General features: G+C 43.3%; 1 protein-coding gene across 8 annotated transcripts in view; it reads left to right on the forward strand.

The window, feature by feature from the left end:
* Positions 1-19,615, forward strand: part of MBNL2 (muscleblind like splicing regulator 2) — a 72,932-nt gene extending 53,317 nt beyond the window's left edge. For all 8 annotated transcript variants that reach the window (XM_060191772.1, XM_060191773.1, XM_060191775.1 and 5 more), the window contains one exon: positions 16,703-19,615. In XM_060191772.1, coding sequence (XP_060047755.1) covers positions 16,703-16,830 — 128 coding nt within the window. In that variant the 3' untranslated portion in view covers positions 16,831-19,615. The remainder of the gene's footprint in view (positions 1-16,702) is intronic.
* The last annotated feature ends 271 nt before the right edge of the window (positions 19,616-19,886 follow it).

The raw sequence follows: 19,886 nt of genomic DNA on the forward strand, positions 1-19,886 counted from the left end.
AGGTGCTTTGGGTGTTTATCCTCTCTTTGTCTTTCACTCCCTAGCTATCTCTCTGTCTCTCAGTGACTATCAAAAAGGGGAAAAACAAACAAAAAAAAATGACCACTAGGAATGATAGTATTGGGTAGGCACTGAGCCTTAGTAATAGCCCTGGTAGCAAGAAAAAAAAAAATCAACAGTCGCTGTTTTATTTTTTATTAGTGACTTCTATTGATTTACAAAATTGTAAGGTAGCAGGGATAGAATTCTGCACTGTTCCCACCACCAGAGTTTTGTGTCCCCATTCCCGCCATCGGAAGCTATAGTAGTTCTCCCAAGATCACAGATGTGGGTTGACTATTATTCATATATATATATATATATATATATATATATATATATATATATATATATATCCATTTTCCTCCATTGTTCCATCTTCTCTTCCTTTCTAAGTCACATCTACACCTATTATTACTTCCGATTCTTTCTCCAGGTCCTGATGGAGTTGGAATTCAGGGCCTTCTGGTCATCTTCCACCTATCATTACTCCCCCTCTGGGAGTATGGACCAAAATTCTTTTTGGAGTGCAGAAGGTGGGAGTTCTGGCTTCTGGAATTGCTTCTCTGCTTGACATGGACATTGACAGGTCGATCTATATCCCCAGCTTGTTTCTATCTTTCCATAGTGGGGTAGGGCTCTGGAGAGGTGAGGTTCCAGGACACATTGGTGAGGTTGTCTGCTCAGGGACGTCAGGATGGAATCACGGTAGCATGTGCAACTTGGTGCAGCCATATTTTAAATGAGAGACACCCTTTTCCTCTGTTATTTCTGCAAAACCCCCTGCATGTTAGTCTCAGGTTGGTTAAACACTAGTTGAGACCACGCATATGGGGCGGTCTGGAAGAGGCAGTCATGGAAGGAACAACTGGAAGTTACTTGAGTTCTAAGTAAAAGCATAACGCTAAGTTAAAAAGGGTAGTCTACAGATTTTAATGACAGTTCAGATAGACCAACTGAAAGATCCAGGGAGCTTATGGTGAAGCTAAAAATGAGTACATTTAAAAAATATTTTTATGTGGTCCAGGAGGTGGCGCAGTGGTAAAGCTTTGGACTCTCAAGCATGAGGTCCGAGTTTGATCCCCAGCAGCACATGTGCCAGAGTGATGTCTGGTTCTTTCTGTCTTCCTCCTACCTTTCTCATAAATAAATAAAATATTTCTAAAATATTTTTATTTATTTATCTATTACGGGATAGAGAGAGAGTAATTGGGGGAGAGAGAGAATGAAAGAGAGACAGAAAAACACCTGCAGCCCTGCTTCACCACTCATGAAGCTTTCTTCCTGCAGGTGGATGCCAGGGGGCTTGAACCTGGGTTCTTGAGCACTGTAATGTGGGCACTTAACCATGTGTGCCACCATCTGGCCCCCCAAAATGAGTACATTTTTTAAAAAGCACATGAGAGGCAGTAAAGAAGGGAGAAGGGACTGAGTATTAGCAGTGCAAGTGTCCGTAGTGCTGTTCAGTGAGTCCAGAGTTCAGTTTGGAATGGTGAAAAAATGTTTTGGCGACGAAATCACGGTGATCTGCATGGATGTGGAACGCTACTGAAACCCACACTTCAGGTGGTCGGAACGGCGGGGTTTGTGCTTTGCCTGCTTGAGCATAATTCTGTTATGTGAGCCAAGAGCCAGAATCCAAAGAAGGGACATATTTGCCAGGAAGACGTGTGACTGAACCAGAGTTTTTGTTTTAAGTACTCTTGGGGCACACAATGACTCTTTCACATAAAAAAGCCTGTACTACTCCCATGTTTTCCTCTAAATGTTTATCGTTTATTTATTCACGATAGAGATAGAAATTGAGAGGGAAAAAAGAGAGATACCTACAACATTGCTTCGCCATTCTTGAAGCTTCCCACTCTCCCTCCCCCGCACCCCACACTCCCTGTAGGAGGGGACCAGGGCTTTGAGCCCAGGTTCTTCAGTAAAAACACATAGTTGGGGGGCCGGGCGGTAGCACACTGGATTGAGCGCACATGGCATGAAGCGCAGAGACCGGCTTAAGGATCCCAGTTCGAGCCCTCGGCTCCCCACCTGCGGTGGGGGGGGGGGTTCACTTCACAGGCAGTAAAGCAGGTCTGCAGGTGTCTGTCTTTCTCTCCCCCTCTCTGCCTTCCCCTCCTCTCTCCATTTCTCTCTGTCCTATCCAACAATGACGACAGCAATAACAACAACAATGATAAACAACAAGGGCAACAAAGGGGAAAAAATAGCCTCTTGGAGCAGTGGATTCATAGTTTAGACACCAAGTCCCAGCAATAACCCTGGAGGGAAAAACAAACAAACAAAAAAACCACACATAGTTGTTTCCATGCCCCTTTGCATAGAATAACATGTCATGGTTTCCACATTATTCCTGAATAATGTGGAATTCAGCTGACTGCACCACCCCCACCCCCATTTTGTAAAAATTTTTTGATTGGTGGGATTAATTATTTATATTCAACAGTAAAGTACAATAGTTGGTCCATGTGTAACATTTCTCAGTTTTCTGCATAATACTCTAACCCCCTTCCCACCTAGGTCCTCCTCTGCCATCATATTCCAGGCCCTGAACATCCCCCTCCAACCCTAGTGTTCATTTATTTATTTATTTATTTATTTATTTTCCAGAACAGTACTCAGCTCTGGCGTATGGTGCTTCAGGGAATTGAAGCTGCCAAGCCTTGGCCCCCGAGGAAAGTCTTTTTAAGAATGTATTTATGAGAGAGAGAGAGAGAGAGAGAGAGAGAGAGAGACCAGATTACTGCTCAGCTCTGGCTTCTGGTGGTGTTAGGAATTGAACCTGGGACATTGGAGCATCAGGCACAAGATCTTTGTCCACCGAGCTTCAAGTTTTCCTTTAAGGAATCCATTTGGATGAGTGAGTGCCTTTGTGAGAGCTTCTCACTGAGCCACATCTGACAGAACCAGGGTCTGCTCAGAAACGCCAGGCTTTGCGGGCACCACTGCCCACTGGATGGCTGTGTATCTCTATGTCTTTGCCCAACAACTGTAGAGCTACGTGCTCATCAGGGCTCTGGAAAGACAGCCATGGGTCCAACAGCCCCTGTGCTCACGGAGTCCCGGGAGCAGACCGTAGACCCACAGGCAGCACCCTCGCAGGAGAGGGATCTCCTCAGAACAAGGGTCTCGCTCAAAAGAATGGGCCTTACCACTGAGGCTTGTGGGAGGTCATTCCAGCAAGGACGCAGGAGAGTATGTGGGCATTTGTTTATCTCTGCTGCTTCCCTTTCACTTCCGTGGTGCCAGCTGCTGTGCTTGTGGGCGCTTGGCACTGCCTGGAGCATGGCCAGGGAGGGTGAGAGCAGCCTGGCTTCACCACCCACCACGGGGCACACAACACAAGAGGCACCACTGTGGTGCCAGCAGATAAAGCAACCAGGGTTCAGAAAGGTGGTCCCCTAGCTGGTTTCAAAGAAACCCCCCCTCCTGTTTCCAGAACTCTTTTTATTTTATTTCATTTCATTTTTATTTTTATAGTACAAAGAGAAGTTGAAAGAAGAGGGGGCGATAGAGTGGGAGAAACAAAGAGAGACACTTGCAATACTACTTTACCATTTGGGAACTTTCCTCCTGCAGATGGGGACTGGGGGTTTGAACCTGGGTCCTTGTGCAAGGTAATGTGTGCACTCAACCAGGTGTGTCACCGCCTGGCCCCCTTCAGGACTCTTTAGTTTTTCCTTTGCACCCTGGCTTAACAGACAACTGGGTGTTTATTTATTTTATTTGTTATTAATGGTAGGTTACAATATTGTAAGATGACAGGGTAGAGTCCACACCACACCCACCACCGAAGCTCCTAGTCCCCACCCTCCCATCTCCCAAAGAGAACCACCGCAGTTCTTACAAAGTCTTAAAGACAGTTGGCTTGCTTCTGTTTTTTCCCCCAAGTTCATGTGAATCAGATCTAGAAACCATCCACTAGTTGTCTTTCATCTCTTTACATATTTCATCACCTTCAACAACCAGGTAGTTTTACTAATGTCCTCTCTTAGTCTCTTAGTCTGAGTCCTTCTGTCTCTCTCTCTTTCTCTCTCTCTCACACACAGAGACAAAGACCTAAGGAAGGAAGGGGAAAAAAACACCCCATTTTTCTGGTAACAGTGTCGAAGGGCAGGTAGTGTTGTCTCGCTGGCCAGAGAAATGTGTGTGATGATTACAGTTTACAAAGACACGCTTTAGGCCCTGTGGTAACACTTGTCTTGCTGTCCCTTTCACTGAATGGTAACATTCGGCTGCTGTTCTGCTGTTGAGTGTCTTAAAAGCCACTTCTTAGCAGGCTGAAATATACATTCAGCTCCACTATTAAAATGAACGCCATACTCAAAATGTACCTGGGAATCTTAAGTCTGGCATCATGAGAGTGGAGACAAAACCAGGACATTGACTTTGACTGGAGTCCAGCAAGATCTGCTTTCTGTTGACTTTTATTTCTAGGTCTGAATCCTTCATGTAGTGCTTAGAGCCCAAATCCCATATTGAAAAGAGATGATGCGTTATGAAATGGCTTCTCACTTGTCGTGTGAACTACTTTAAAGGTGTGAAATATTTCCTTAGACGCTACTTTCAAGTGCAGAGGTCACCTTCAATGAAATAACCTCCGACAGGACCACCCTGATCACTCTCAGGTAGTCCCCTTTGAAACACATCGCACTGCATTGGCCCAAGCAGACTAAATAGGACCTGAGAGGTAGAGCAGTGAGTAGGGCGCTGAACTTTCAGGCATGACATCGTGAGTTCAGTCCCCGGCATTCCCTGTGCCAGGGTGATGTTCCTGAGCTTTCTTTCCCTTTCTCGGTCCTCTGTTAACAAATAAAACATTTAATTAATTAAAGGGGGAGCAGTGACACACTAGGTTGTATGCACACATCACCGTGTGCAAGGACCCAGGTTCAAGCCTTCACTCCTTATTTGCGGGGTGATGCTTCATGAGCAGTGTAGCAGGGCTGCAGGTCTCTCTCTCTTTCCTCTCTCTGTCTCCTCCACCCTTTTCAATTCCTCTCTGTCCTATCAACTAAAAGGGGGAAAAAAAGAGGGTGGGGGGGGGAGAAAGATAAACTGTTTCAGGCACCCTACATCCTAAGCATATGCTAAGCATTTTAGGGCATTTCCTAAAATAATGTGACTCAAATGGCATGGATTTTCTCTTGCGATAACTGAGGAACTTGGCTCTTTCATTATACAAATATCCCTCTGTTTGGAAAAGTTTGTTTAAAACTCCCACTTTCATATATATATTGGCTAGAGACAGAGAAAAGTTGAGAGTGGAGGGAAAAAAGACAACTACAGCACTGTCTCACCACTTCTGAAGCTCCCCCTCTGCAGGTGGCGCCTGGGGGCTTGAACCAAGTGTGCCACTCACTGCCCGGTCCCAAAACTCCCACTTCCACACAGTGTGGAATCTAAATGGTTTTCCTGTGGAGACTCTGGTGGGCTTGCTGCTGGGGTGTCCTGGCAGGGCACACAGTGCAGCTCATGGCTCTGCTCTCTAATGGCATGTGGGTGCCACAGGGTAGGCCGGATGCCATGTCCACAGATGCCTCTAGATTCCTGAGACTCCAGAAAGATGCCAGGTCTAAGTACCTAACGCAGACCCCACCCCCCACCCCCACAGACAACCTGGTGGGGTGAGGTGATGACTGACTGGGAAGGTGAACGTGGGCACCTGTTTCTGGACATCAGTCAAGCACAGCCAAACCGCCTGCTTTCTCCTTTCTCTCACTTCTAGTTTTGGAGGCTGTGGGTTGATCTCCTGCCTCTTCCCTGTATTGTTTGCACCTGCGCCAGCACCTGCAGAGCCGGATTAGTCTCCCTGCTAAAACTCACAGCGTGGCCCCCCACCCCCAGCGTGGCTTTGCTTTCAGGGCTTCTTTGGCATCTGGGGAGAAGGAAGGACAGTCCCCTCTCACTTCCCTTTACTTTCCTCGCCGTGTTCGTCCTCCAGGAGGAAAAAGTGACTCCGGGCTGACACGGGGGTGTCACTAGGGTCTGAGGGCTAAATCCCGTCACGCGTGAATTCCCAGGCTGGGGGTGGAGTTGAGAGGGGCTGGGTCTTGGATGAAGAGGGGGCTTCTTCCAAGTTGCAGCTGCTACCGTGATTCCATCCTGACGTCCCAGTATGTCCTAGAACCTCACCTCTCCAGAACCCTACCCCACTAGGGAAAGATAGAGACATGGGGGTATGGATGCACTTGCCATGTCCATGTCCAGTGGAAAAGCAATTCCAGAAGCCAGAACTCCTACCTTCTGCACCCTTCAGAAAGAATTTTGGTCCACACTCTCAGTGGGGGAGAAATGATAGGTGGGAGATAACCAGAGGGCTCTAAACTCCAACTCCATCAGGACCTGGAGAGAGAAGAGGAAGAAGGGAGAGACATTTGGAGGTAGTAATAGGTGTATGTGTGACTTGGAAAAGAAGGGAAGATTAGACAGACAGTGGTAGAGAAAATAGTTAATGCCTATCTACAACCATAGGAAAACTGCTATAGCTTCCAGTTGAGGGAATGGGGGATACAGAACTCTGGTGGTGGAAATGGTGCAGAATTGTACCCCTGTCACCTTGTAATTCTGTAAATCATTATTCCAAAAAAACAGAAGAGGCTTCCTAATAACAGCGTCACTGCACAGGAGTCTCTAGACTAACCTGAGTGGGACTGGGACTCGCGAGGAGTGGAACCTCCCTCAAGCCAAAATTTGCTTTAAAAAAAAAAGAATTTCTTTATTATCTTTGTTTATTAAATAGGTACAGCCAGAAATCAAAAGGGAAGGGGATATTGAGGGGAGAGAGACAGAGAGACGCCTGCAGCCCTGCTTCACCACTTGTAAAGCTTTCCCCCTGTAGGCAGGGACCAGGGGCTCGAACCTGGGTCCTTGCACATTGTGACATGTGCTCTCAACTAGGTACACCACCACCTGACCCCAAACCAAGATTTTTCTATACCTGGATTTTATCCTCATAACCGTATTACACTGTAACATACAACTGTAGTGTGGCCCTGCTCAGTAAATGCTCATTGAGGTCCAGGCTACTCACCTGCCTTCAGATTCCAGGCAAAGCACATAGGTTACCATGTGCAGGGACCCAGGTTCAAGGCCCTGCTTCTCCCCCAGCCTGCAAGGGGGAAGATTCATAAGTGGGTGAAGTAGTGCTTTGGCTATCTCTCTGTTTCTCCTTCTTATTCCCCACCACTCTCTATCTTTCTCTGTGTGTCTGTACCAGAAAGAGAAAAGAAAGAATGAAGAAAGAGAGAAAGGAAGAGAGGAAAAAGGAAGGGAGTAAGGGAGGAAATAAGGACTGGTTGAAGGAAGCATGGAAACTTTAGGGTTTTATTTTTATTATTTTTATTTATTTACTGGAGAGAGACAGCCACAAAGTGAGAGGAAGGGGAAGGTAGAGAGGAAGAGAGACAGGGAGTCACCTGCAGCACTGCTTCACCACTCTTGACGCTTCCCCCTTGCAGGTGGGGACTGGGGACTTGAACCTAGGTCTTTGCATATTGTAACATGTGCACTCAACCAGGTATGCCACCACCCGGCCCCTGCAATGGAATCTTTGTGGAAACACCAGACCCCATTGATAATCCTGGGGACCAAAGATAAAATAAAATACAAAAAAAATCGATCATTAAGAGACTTTTTAAAAAATTTAACAACTTTTATTTTGTATTTATTAGGGATGCAGGCAGAAACTGAGGGGGAGGTAGGAAGAGAGATACCTGCAGCACTGTTTCACCACTCATAAAGCTTCCCCTTGCAGGTGGGAACTGGGGGCTTGAACTAGGTCCTTGCACTTGGTAATGTGTGTGCTCAACCAGGTGTGCCACTGCTTCGGCCCTATGAATAGTTTTTTAAATGACACTCTCATCTGAAAATTCTTTTCTGTTGAGGGTGGCCATAAATTCTATCAAGATGAGTTTCCAGCAAAACATACCATTGGAAACAGAGGAGCTGGGGCTTCAGGTATAAGTTTGTATGTTTTGTGGCTGTCACCTTGCACAACTTCCACACTATTTCATTGAGAGAGACAGAAAGACAGACAGACATTGGGAGAGAGAGATCACAGCACTGAGCTCTTTCTAGTGCTGTGATGGTCTCACACGGTGCGGGGGTTTGAACCCAGGTCATTACACCTGACAAGGCAGGAGGTCTACCTGGAGAGCTATCTCTCCAGTCCCTGAATAGAAACTATATTTTTTATTATTATTAACAAAGAGGACCAAGCCATCTGCTGCCCACACCTGCTCTGTGAAGTCTACAGTATCACTTGGCACTGCAGCTGAGCTCAGGTGGCTCTTAAGAAGGGTCACTTTGTCATATGCAGATATTTCCCTCACATCCCTGGTCTTGCCTTCCCTGTTTAAATATAAATCTGGGGGCTCCCACAGGAATAAAGAATAGGAAAGCTATCAGGGGAGGGGATGGGATACGGAACTCTGGTGGTAGGAATTATGTGGAGTTGTACTCCTTTTATCCTGTGGTTTGTGTCAGTGTTTTCTTTTTATAAATAAAAATAAACCTGGGGAAAAAACAGTCAAATATGACATAAAGCATTGTCTTCCCCCAGAATACCATTCCCTCAACTAGTACCATCCCAAGACTAGACGATTTTCTATTGCCTTTTGATATGCCCAGATGAATTATTTTGAACCTTTCTATAATAAAAGTTTACATATAAAGGAACCTGGTTGAGCGCTAGGATCCGTGTTCGAGCCCCCAGTCCCCACCTGCAGGGAGGAAAGCTTCATGAATGGTGAAGCAAGGGCTGCAGGTGTCTCTCTGTCTCTCTCCATCTCTATCTCCCCCTTCCCTCTTGATTTCTCACTGTCTCTATCCAAGAAGTAGATAAAGATAATAAAAATTTAAAAAAATAAAAATAAAAAATAAGGCCAGGTGGTGGCATGCCTGGCTGAGTGCACGTTATCATGTGCAGGGACCTGGGTTTAAGCCTCCTGTGACTACTACGGGGAGGGAGGCTTCAGGAGCAGTAGAGCAGGGCTGCAGGTGTCTCTCTTTCTCCCTCTTCCCTCTGGATTTCTCTCTACCTCTACCCCCCCCAAAAAAAAAGGAAGTGGGGGGGACTAGAAACAGCCTCACCAGGGGGAGTGGATTCATTGTGCAGACACCATGCCCAAAGTTTGCATATCCGTAAAATACATCAAAGTTCCTCACAGTGTTTGTTTGTCAGCACGTTTCTTATTAACATTTGACTCTAATGTCGTCTACTCAAGATACCAGATGTTGGCTTTTTATCTCTGTAAGCCATACTATGACTACTTACAGAAAACTATTTCGCAGCAAAATGATAGTTAACCAAAAGATAAACAAATGTTCCTCTGCCTTTGCAGTCTACTTCAGCCAAAGTCCTTCCCAGGTCTCCCCTCTCAGACAAGACCCGGTAAACTCAGACACTCATGACTGCTTGGAGAAGGAAGGGGAGGAGGGCGATGTTAGGGGAGAGATGGAGAGAGTGTTGAACAGCAGGGAGAATGGAAAGAGGGGTGCAGGACTGAGTAGTGAAGAGCACCACATAGGTCAGGATGAGAAAATGTCCATGTTTAGCAGAGAAGCAATTACAGCAGCCAGAACTCCCACCTTCTGCACCCCATAAAGGATTTTGGTCCATACTCCCGGAGTGAAAGAAATGACAGGGGGAAGATAACCAGAGGGCTCTGAACCCCAATTCCATCAGGATCCAGAGAGATAAGAGGGAAAAAAAAAAAAAGGAAGGACATTTGAAAATAGTAACAGATGTAGGTCTGACTTAGATAGGAAGATGAGACAGGACCACAGAAATAAATGGGCAAGTACATACAAATATAGACAGACAGTTATAGAGATAATAGCCAATGCATATCTGTGACTTTGGGAGAACTACTGTAGTTTCCAGTGGAGAGAGTGGGGACACAGAACTCTGGTGGAGAGAACGGTGTGGAACTATACTAGTTATCTTGTCATGTTCTTACAAGATATTAAATCTCTTAGAGGAAGGAAGGAAGGAAGGAAGGAAGGAAGGAAGGAAGGAAGGAAGGAAGGAAGGAAGGAAGGAAGGGAAGGGAAGGCAAGGAAGGGAAGGGAAGGAAGGAAGGGAAAGGAGACTCGGGTATTAGGTCACAGGCCTGGTTCTGTAGGCTGGCCTTATTGTTCTAGGAAGTTCCATTCAACCCTCAAGTTTTTTTGTAATTTATGAATTTAAATTTAGAGAGTGTGACATATCCTGTTTTTAAACCCTCTTCCGAGTAAGCAGGACCTTTGTAAAAATGGATGAGAATGTCTAAAAGTGAAACTCTATCCTTCTTGAAGCTTCTTCAGCTGACCTATTTATTTGTCATGTTTCCATGGGTTGTAAGGGATTCTGCTGCTAGATGGGGATATCTATATTTTAAAAGTTATTTTAAAAGATTTATGAATGCACCCAAGTGTCTTTGTATGTCTTTGTTTTGACAGTAGGGACACTGGTTTTGTGGCCACCAGCCTTTCCTGTCCCATATCTTCTCCTTTGAGTGGGACTGGGAACAGAAAATAATGCTTTCAGTTCACGATTTTTTATTTATTTTCCCTTTTGTTGCCCTTGTTGTTTAACATTGTAGTGGTTATTATTGTTGTTGTTGTTATTGACATCATCATTGTTGGATAGGACAGAGAGAAATGGAGAGAGAAGGTGAAGACAAAGGGGAAGAGAAAGACAGACACCTGCAGACCTGCTTCACCACCTGTGAACCGGGATCCTTACACTGGTCCTTGTGCTTTGCGCCACGCGCGCTTAACCTGCTACGCCACCACCCGGCTCCCTGATTGGGATTTTCAACACTGAGCTGGCTAGTCTCACATAGAAATGTAACCTTCTCAAAGTTTTAGCCAGTCTGTTGGCCAGTGGGCAGCCAGAGACTCTGCTAGGGCTAACTGAGGTGAGCGGGGCTAGGCTGGCTGAACTCCAGGACTCAGCTGAAGCAGCCATGAGGCAGTGTGAGAACAGCCTTCTTGCAGGTAGCTGTAGGCAGCTCTATCGCAACAACAACAAAAATAATAAAGAAAAGAAGGAAGAGGAGGAGGAGAAATGTAACTTTTTGCCTTCTGGGTGGAAGAGATAGCACCGTGGTTATGTCAAGAGACTCTCATTCCTGAGGCTTCACGGTCCCAGGTTCAAACCTCCCCCCCCGACCATCATAAGCCATAAAGAGCAGTTCTCTGGTAAAAAAAAAAATAATAATAATAATAATTATGAACTTTTAAAAGTTATTTTCATTTATTTATTGGAGACAGCCACATATCGAGAGGGAAGGGGCGTGATGGAGAGGGAGAGTGGCGAAGAGACATGAGCACTGCTTCACCACTCACAAAGAGCTTTCCCCCTGCATGTGGGGACCAGGGTCTTGAACTTGGGTCCTTGCGCACACATTGTAACATGTGCGCTCAACCAGGTGTGCCACCACCCGGCCCTGTAAACCTTCTTTGGGGAGAGCTTGTCTCGCCAAGCCCCCTGTTCCATCACAAGCTGTCTCCACACCAGCAGAAGAAATCCAGCAAGTGTTTTGCACATGGTACATGACAGGCAGCGCTGAGCTAATTTCTAAGCTAGTTCACAAGCTCGGAGCCTCCTGCAGAATCAAGGGGAGACAGCATAGTGGTTCTGGGAAAGACTTTAGTGCCTGAGACTCTGAAGACCCAGGCTCAACCCCCTGCACCACCATAAGCCAGAACTGAGCAGTGCTCTGGTAAAAATAAAAATTAATAATAATAAAGTCAAGCAGACTGGTTACATAGTGTAGTGGCCCTGCACAAGGCCCTTCATGCCTGCGGCACCAGAGGTCCAGGTTCAAACCCCAGTCCCACCAGAAGCCAGAGGCACTCGCACACCTCTGGGGAAAAAAGACTTTGGGGGGCAGGCGGTGGTTAAGCAAACATAGTACTAAGCGTAAGGACCAGCGCAAAGATCTAGGTTCGAGCCCTCAGCTCTGCACCTATGGGAGGGACGCTTCACAAGCGGTGAAGCAAGTCTGCAGGTATCTCTGGGTCTCACCCCTCTTTTTCTTCCCTTCCCCTCTCAATTTCTCTCCTCCTGTTAAATTAAAAAGACAAAGATTTGGGGAGTCGGGCGGTAGCGCAGTGGGTTAAGCGCACATGATGTGAAACGCAAGGACTGGCGAAAGGATCCTGATTCGAGCCTCCCGCTCCTCACCTGCAGGGGAGTCGCTTCACAGGCAGTGAAGCAGGTCTGCAGGTGTCTGTCTTTCTCTCCCCCTTCTGTCTTCCCTTCCTCTCTCCAATTCTCCATGTCCTATCTAACAATGACAACAACAATAATAACTACAACAAGGGCAACAAAAGGGAAAATAAATTTTAAAAAAACTTTAAAAAAAAAAGACAAAGATTTGTTTAAAAAAAAAAAACTTCTGAAAATTTTACTTTATAGGATGCCTTCCATCTGCCCATGTAGAACTGTGATAGAAGAAAAATGCCGAGGAGAGGACATAGGGAAACATAGAGAGTGCACTTGTTCATTGTACTGCGTATTACAGGTGTTCTGGTATGAACTTAAAATAGGAGCTTACAAAAGAAAATTCAGGGGCCAGGCGGTGGTGCACCTGGGTAAGCGCTCACATTACAGTGTGCAAGGACCCAGGTTCAAGCCCCTGGTCCCTACCTGCAGGGGGACATGCAAACTATTGTATTTACTGTTGAATGTAAAACATTCATTCCCCAATAAAGAAATAAAAGAAAAAAGTAGCACTACCTGAACAGACATTAAACCAGAGACACTCTGCTGGGAACTGGTGTCTCCTGGATTCCTGTTCTGTCTATATTTCGAATAAATTTCAATAGGAAGTACCAGCAAGCTAGGTTCCAGAAAGAAAAGAAATTAGGAGCCGGGTGGTGGCACACATGGTTGAACGCACATGTTACAGTGTACAAGGACCCGGGTTTGAGCCCCCAGGCCCCACTTGCATGGGGAAAGCTTCACAAGTGGTGAAGCAATGATGTTGGTATCTCTCTGTCTCTCTCCCTCTCTATCTCACCTTCTCTCTAGATTTCTAACTGTTGCCATCCAGTAAATAAAGATAACAAAAAAGTTTTTTTTAATTAATAATGAAATGACAATGAAAAAAAAAGTGCTCCCAGCACAAAAATGAAAAGTCAGAACCCCCCCCCCCTTCTAAAACATCTATAAAAACCACAGCTGCTAGGAGTATCAAATATATATATATTCACACACACAGTGGCCAAAGGCAGAGACCCCAGGGTATGGCTAAAATTCTCTGGTCTAGATTCCAGGCAGCAGGAACCTATGAGAGTTCTGATAGCACCAGAGGTCATTTTTTTAATTCGTATCTTGATCCAAATGATGGGTCCTCTGTAGACTAGAATAGAGAGGAAAAGCAGTTGAATGAATCCAGCTAGTGCCTTTCGGTAATTTCACCGCTGACCTGTACTTCAGTTAAACCTTGGTGGGGGTTGTTTTCTCTTTGTCAAATAATTTCAAGTTTGAAGCGTGGCTGTAACTAGTTTCTGAGGTACCCATTTGCCCATTGCTGGTTTTGCTGTAGAATGCTTCTCTCTCCAGGTGGTTGGGACTTTGGTTTTATATTGCATGTTTGTTTTGGTGAGTACACATGAGTGTGAGTAAGCTCCAGTATATAACTGTGATATCTTGACTTAAGAAACTGTAGGGTTTTTCTCCATAAGTATGTCGGAGAGACTTTTTTTTTTTTTTTTTACTGAAAGTAAAGGGGTGGGGGTGAGAAGAGCTATCATTTTATGCCTTGGGCACATTCTTATTTGGAATCCTTAGAGATAGTATTCCAGCTGTAGTATGAGGTAAAATAATTAATTGTTCTTTATAAAATAATCAAAGATCTAAATCTAAAAATGAAATTGTAATGGGACTCTCTGAAGAATCTGAATATCAGCTGTTGGCAACAATCTCTTGAGGATGGTGTGATGATTTTTCCATGTAAAATGTAGGACTTGGGCTTCCTATCCAAATCCTAACCAGGCCCAGCCCTGCCTAGTTTATAAGCTCAGGTGTGTTCAGGATGGTGGGGACATAGACTAAAATAATTGTATGTCATTACTGCTTTTATTCACGTCTATCACTTGAGACAAGGGGTGCTATTTCTCCCTTCTTCTTCTAGCATTTGCCCTTCTTCCGTAGCCAGTCAACAGCGTCAGGTTGAGCCTGATGTAAAGTTTCGAGACCTCCTTTGAATCTGGAGAGGTGGCAGTCGTGGACTATGTGGGTCATAGTCTGTCTGGAGCCGCAGGGGTAGTTCGGGTCGTCTCTGGCTCCCCAGCGATGGAACATAGCGGCGCACCGGCCATGGCCTGTTCGATAGCGATTGAGGAGGGCCCAATCATAACGTGCTAGGTCAAAGCCGGGTGGACACTCGCAGGGGTCTGTGATGAGGTGTTTGTTCTTTACCTCAGCTGACTGCCAACTCTGTTTCCAAGAGACTGGAACAGAGAAGTTCAGTGTAGGCGTAGGGGACCAGATTGGGTGACGAGACGTCAAGCGTTGGACAGGGTGGGCGAAGATATCCGCGTATATTGGCAGGTCTGGTCGAGCGTATTTCTTCCTGACTGACTCTAAATACCTAGGATATGCTTTGTTTATGATCTTTATTTATTTATTGGATAGAGACAGTCAGAAATTGAGAGGAAGGGGGAGCTAGACAGGGCAAGAGACAGAGAGACATCTGCCACACTGCTTCACCACTCGCAAAGCTTTCCCCCTGCAGGTGGGGACCGGGGGCTCAAACCTGGGACCTTGTGCACTGTAACATGTGCACTCAACTGGGTACGCCACCATCCGGCCCTGGATATACTTTGTTTTAAAGAATGCTCATTCCATCTAGTACAGTTATTTAATATAAATGAAGTTCTTCCTCTATTTTTTATTAATTCTTCACATACCTTATGTCTCGGTAAAACAAAAGCTATGTATTTGCTTTAGGAGAGAAGCTACTTGAGTGCCCATAATGTTTAAATAGGCTGCAGGAGCACACACTGAAAGGGGGGGGAGCACACGTATAAATACTAAGATAAAGAGAGAAGAAAACATGTTTGTACAGATGATGTTTAGAAATTGGATTTGGTGCACAAGAATATTAGCTGACCCGGTCATAGAGTTTGTTTGTTTGTTTGTTTTTTGCCTCCAGATTTATCACTGGGGCTCTGAACCGGCACTATGAATCCACAACTCCTGGCAGTCATTTTTTCCATATTATTGAAAAGGACAGAGAGAAACTGAGGAGGGGAAGATAGAGAGGGAGAGAAAGAGAGACACCTGCAGACCTGCTTAGCTGCTTGTGAAGTGACCCCACACCCACCCCGCAGGTGGGGAGCCAGGGGCTCGAAGCTGGATCCTTGTGCGGGTCCTTGTGCTGAATTCTTACTATGTGCGCTTAACCCGGTGCGCTACTGCCTGCCCCCCCGCCCCTGCATAGTGCGGTTTTACTTCTTATTTTCTAGCCAAAAGGCTCTTCTTGACTGTTAAAGCAAAATATTATGTATTTGAACTGTACAAAGTTTGGTAGAAACATTGCACAGGTGTTAGTGTGTGCTGGAAATGTAATGAACCAGGTCCCACATGATAATTCCTCTGTCCTTCACGAAGGTGGAGAGTTGGAAATGAACTTGGAGATTTAACTGCAAGGACCTCAGCTTGAATTTAATAGTTTAGCGCGTATGTTTAGACTTATCAAGAGCGTTTGACCTGGTTTTCTTTCTTCTTTTAGAATGTCTTCTTTCCCCCAACCCACCCCCACCCCCAATCTTGCACTTTCAAACTTTCCCTGAATCTGAAATTGGTAATCACTTTATCTTGGGAATCAAAGTAGTTTTTATGGAAACTTTTGAATTATTAATTCAAGTTCATAAATTAGGCCTGGTTTGTTATACCTGTCAAAATATTTATTTTAAACTCTAAAGTAACTTTTCACATATAAACTAGTTCTCTGACTAGACTGGTTTTGTTTGTTTGTTTGTTTGTTTTGAGTTTGTTTTGTTTTGTTGCCACCAGGGCTATTGCTACGGCTTAGTGCCTGCATGATGAATTCACTGCTCCCAGTAGCCAATTTTCTTTTTTTTTTTTTTTTTTAAGCTAGAACAGATAGGAATTGAGAAAGAAGAGAGAAACATGACACCTGCAAGCTGCTTCGCCACTGGTGAAGCTTTCCCCCCCAGGTGGTGTGTGTGGGGCTTGAACTCGGGTCCTTGAACATGGTAACATGTATGCTCTACTGGTGCTCCACCACCTAGCCCCCTGATTAGACTTCCTGATCGCCTTGCGAATATCAGTTGATTGGAAATATGAATGTAATATAATAAAGAGATATAAGCAAAACTCTTGAGAGAAAGAGACTGATTGAGGTCCAGACACAATGCATGTCCACATACATGTCATCACAGTTTTCTACAGAAAGTTCTGTGCCTTTGAATCATCGTTCTTTACAGTGGCCACATAGCAGAAGTATTTAAATGTTAAAAAAAAAAAAAATTCAGCACGGAGGGTGGAGATTGAACAAAATTGTGATTTTTGTGATTGCACCAAAATGAGGGGAAATTTCTACTTTCAAATGTCTGTTTTCAGAGTTAAGACTTAAGCTCATTATGTTCCCCTTAGAGAAGGAAGTCTAAGTCATGCTTGTCTTTTTTCCAACAGATAATTCTGAAATAATCAGCAGAAATGGAATGGAATGCCAGGATTCTGCATTGAGAATAACTAAACATTGTTACTGTACATACTATCCTGTTTCCTGCTCAATAGAATTGCCACAAACTGCATGCTAAATAAAGATTTAGTCTGGACAGACCACAACTCTTAAGAAGTTAGTGCTGCTATATCATCTATGAGTATTAAATATGGTATGCTTAGTATATTCCAACCTAAGATAGTTAATTACCTGAGACCAGCTGTGATGTTTAAAGACATTTAAAAAACAAAATTAAAAAGGCTAAAGTTTACTTTCAAAGGGTTACTAAACATAGTTTCTGTCCTAGGAATATTGTCTTATCTCCATAACTATAGCAGATGCAGAGAGTCCAAACGATGTAAGCATTTCGACTCAGAATACTTCAAAGTTAGCAATAAACAGTTAGCATTAGTTGAACAAACAAGCAAAGGAAACCGATTCCGAGGGCAGGTTCCATTCCAACTTCAGTTACAGTCATTGCACTTGCCCGCAGGATCCAAGGGTACGCTTCACTTCTCCCGCCACATGCATGCCGCAAAGAAGAGAAGTGAAGTAAAACCAGCACCTGCCCTGCAGGTCTAAAATTTGAATGGGAATTCAAGCACAAGTACTGGGGACGCCTGAGTGTGTGGTGCGTGCTTTTGCCAGGAGATGCCGCATGATGAGGGATTCTAGAAATAACACTCACTAGATTGAGGAAAACAAAACAGAAACCAAGAAACACTTTGCACGGTATGAGCTTCATACCCCTCCCCTACTACCCACCCACCCACCCAACAAAGTCTTGAAGGTATTATTTTACAAGTATATTTTTAAAGTTGTTTTATAAGAGAGACTTTGTAGAAGTGCCTAGATTTTGCCAGACTTCATCCAGTTTGACCGGAAAGAAAGGCCCATGCCAATAGTCTAATCAATAGGATGGGTTTTTCCAATTCACCATCCAAATTGCCTGTTACTGAATTAACTCTTCGGAATTTAAAAGCCTAGTCCAACGAGAAAGCTGTAGGTGAGGAGATCTGTATAATATTCTCATTTAAGTAAGTTTGAGTTTAGTCACTACAAATCTGACTGTGACTTTAATCTAAATTACTATGTAAACAAAAAGGTAGATAGTTTCACTTAAAAAAAAAAAAATTATTGTTTTGCATTTCCAAAGTTGGATTAAAGGGTTGTAACTGACTACAGCATGGGAAAAAAATATATAGTTCTTTTAATTCTTTCACATGAAAGCATATTTTATGTCTCAAACGTATAAAAAAAACTTTAATACAAGTACATACATATTATATATACACAAACATATATACTATATATGGATGAAACATATTTTAATGTTGTTTACTTTTTTAAATACTTGGTTGTTCTTCAAGGTAATAGCGATTCAATTAAATTTTGTTCAGAAAGTTTGTTTTAAAGTTTATTTTAAGCACTATTGTACCAAATATTTCATATTTCACATTTTCTATGTTGCACATAGCCTATACAGTACCTGCATAGTTTTTAAATTATTGTTTAAAAGAAACAAAACTGTTATAAATGAATATTATGTGTAATTGTTTTAAACATCCATTTTCTTTGTGAACATATTAGTGACTGAAGTATTTTGACTTTTGAGATTGAATGTAAAATATTTTAAATTCTGGCATCATTGCCTGTTTGAAAAACTAGATGCACCAACCATATATATCGTTTTTATTTGAGAAAAAAAGAAATCCATTTTAATTCATGTTGGTCAGGGTCTAATGACTGTTTATCTTATATTGTAGACTTGATAACCCTATAACACACACACACACACACACACACACACACACACACACACACACACACACATTCTAAGTGTAATCTCACATAGCGCTTGTACCCTTACATTTGTTTTTTTAATTGTGGAAAAGTATTGTATCTAACTTGTATTTCTTTGGTAGTTTCATCTTTATGTATTATTGATATTTGTAATTTTCTCAGCTGTAACAATGTAGTTATGCTACAATTTGCCTAAAACCTTCATCCTTTCTTTTTTCTTTTTCTTTGTTAACTCACTTAAACTCACTGAAAACATAGTATACATTACTGAAAGGTAAATTATGGAATCACTAAAATATTTTTGTAGACTGTTGTAACATTGTCTTTCCCCCCTTTTTTTTCTTTTGTTTCGTGATTTTGATTTTCGAAGTTGTTAGCACACAACTATTTTCAACCCTGTAAAAATGGAGCATCAAAAGCATTGTCTGTACCCCACAGAAAATAGAGAAGATTGTATTTTTACTATGATATCCATTTTCCAGAATTGTGATTATGATATGCAAAGAGTCATAAATAAATATACCATTTACAATAAGGAGGAAGCAAGGCAAATGCATAGATGTACAAATATATGTACAACAGATTTTGCTTTTTATTTATTTATAATGTAATTTTATAGAATAATTCTGGGATTTGAGAGGATCTAAAACTATTTTTCTGTATAAATATTATTTGCCAAAAGTTTGTTTATATTCAGAAGTCAGACTATGATGAATAAATCTTAAATGCTTTGTTTAATTAAAGAAGAAGAAAAAATCACCAATATCCAAGACATGAAGACAGCAATTCAACAACTACTGTAGATAAGAGACGAACACGTCACTTGTATGGGAGTTCCATTTCACTCTTGGTTTTCAGGATATAACAGCACTTCACCGAGATATTCTTTCCATATTCTTTCTACCATACCACGGGTAACATTTCTACTAAATCTTTCTGTAACACTTAAAATCTTCTCTCATTCATTACTTTATAGTGTAAACAGGAGTCTAATTCGTATCAACTCTATGTTTTGGTTGTAGTATTCAGTTCAATCACCCAATGTACAACCAATGAAATAAAAGAAGCATTTAAAAGGACTTCTAGTCTGCCTCCTCCTTTGTGTGTGTGTCTTGAAATAGATATTTTGTCAAAATCAGTGATTTTCTCTTTCTTCCCCCCTCCCCCGCCCCTCTCCCTCCCTCCCCCTCCTCTTCCTCCTTCTGGCTATAGGCAGAGTTGGGAACGGAGCTGGGGCTTTTCACATACAAGTGCAGTGCACCCCACTATATTATTTTCTGTCCCCAAACAGTTTTCTGTATTCACTTAGAAATTGGTTACTCCCAAGGAAAGCAAACACTGGTCTTCAGA

Source organism: Erinaceus europaeus, chromosome 5, assembly GCF_950295315.1.
Source record: "Erinaceus europaeus chromosome 5, mEriEur2.1, whole genome shotgun sequence".
In the NCBI taxonomy this organism is placed as follows: Eukaryota; Metazoa; Chordata; class Mammalia; order Eulipotyphla; family Erinaceidae; genus Erinaceus; species Erinaceus europaeus.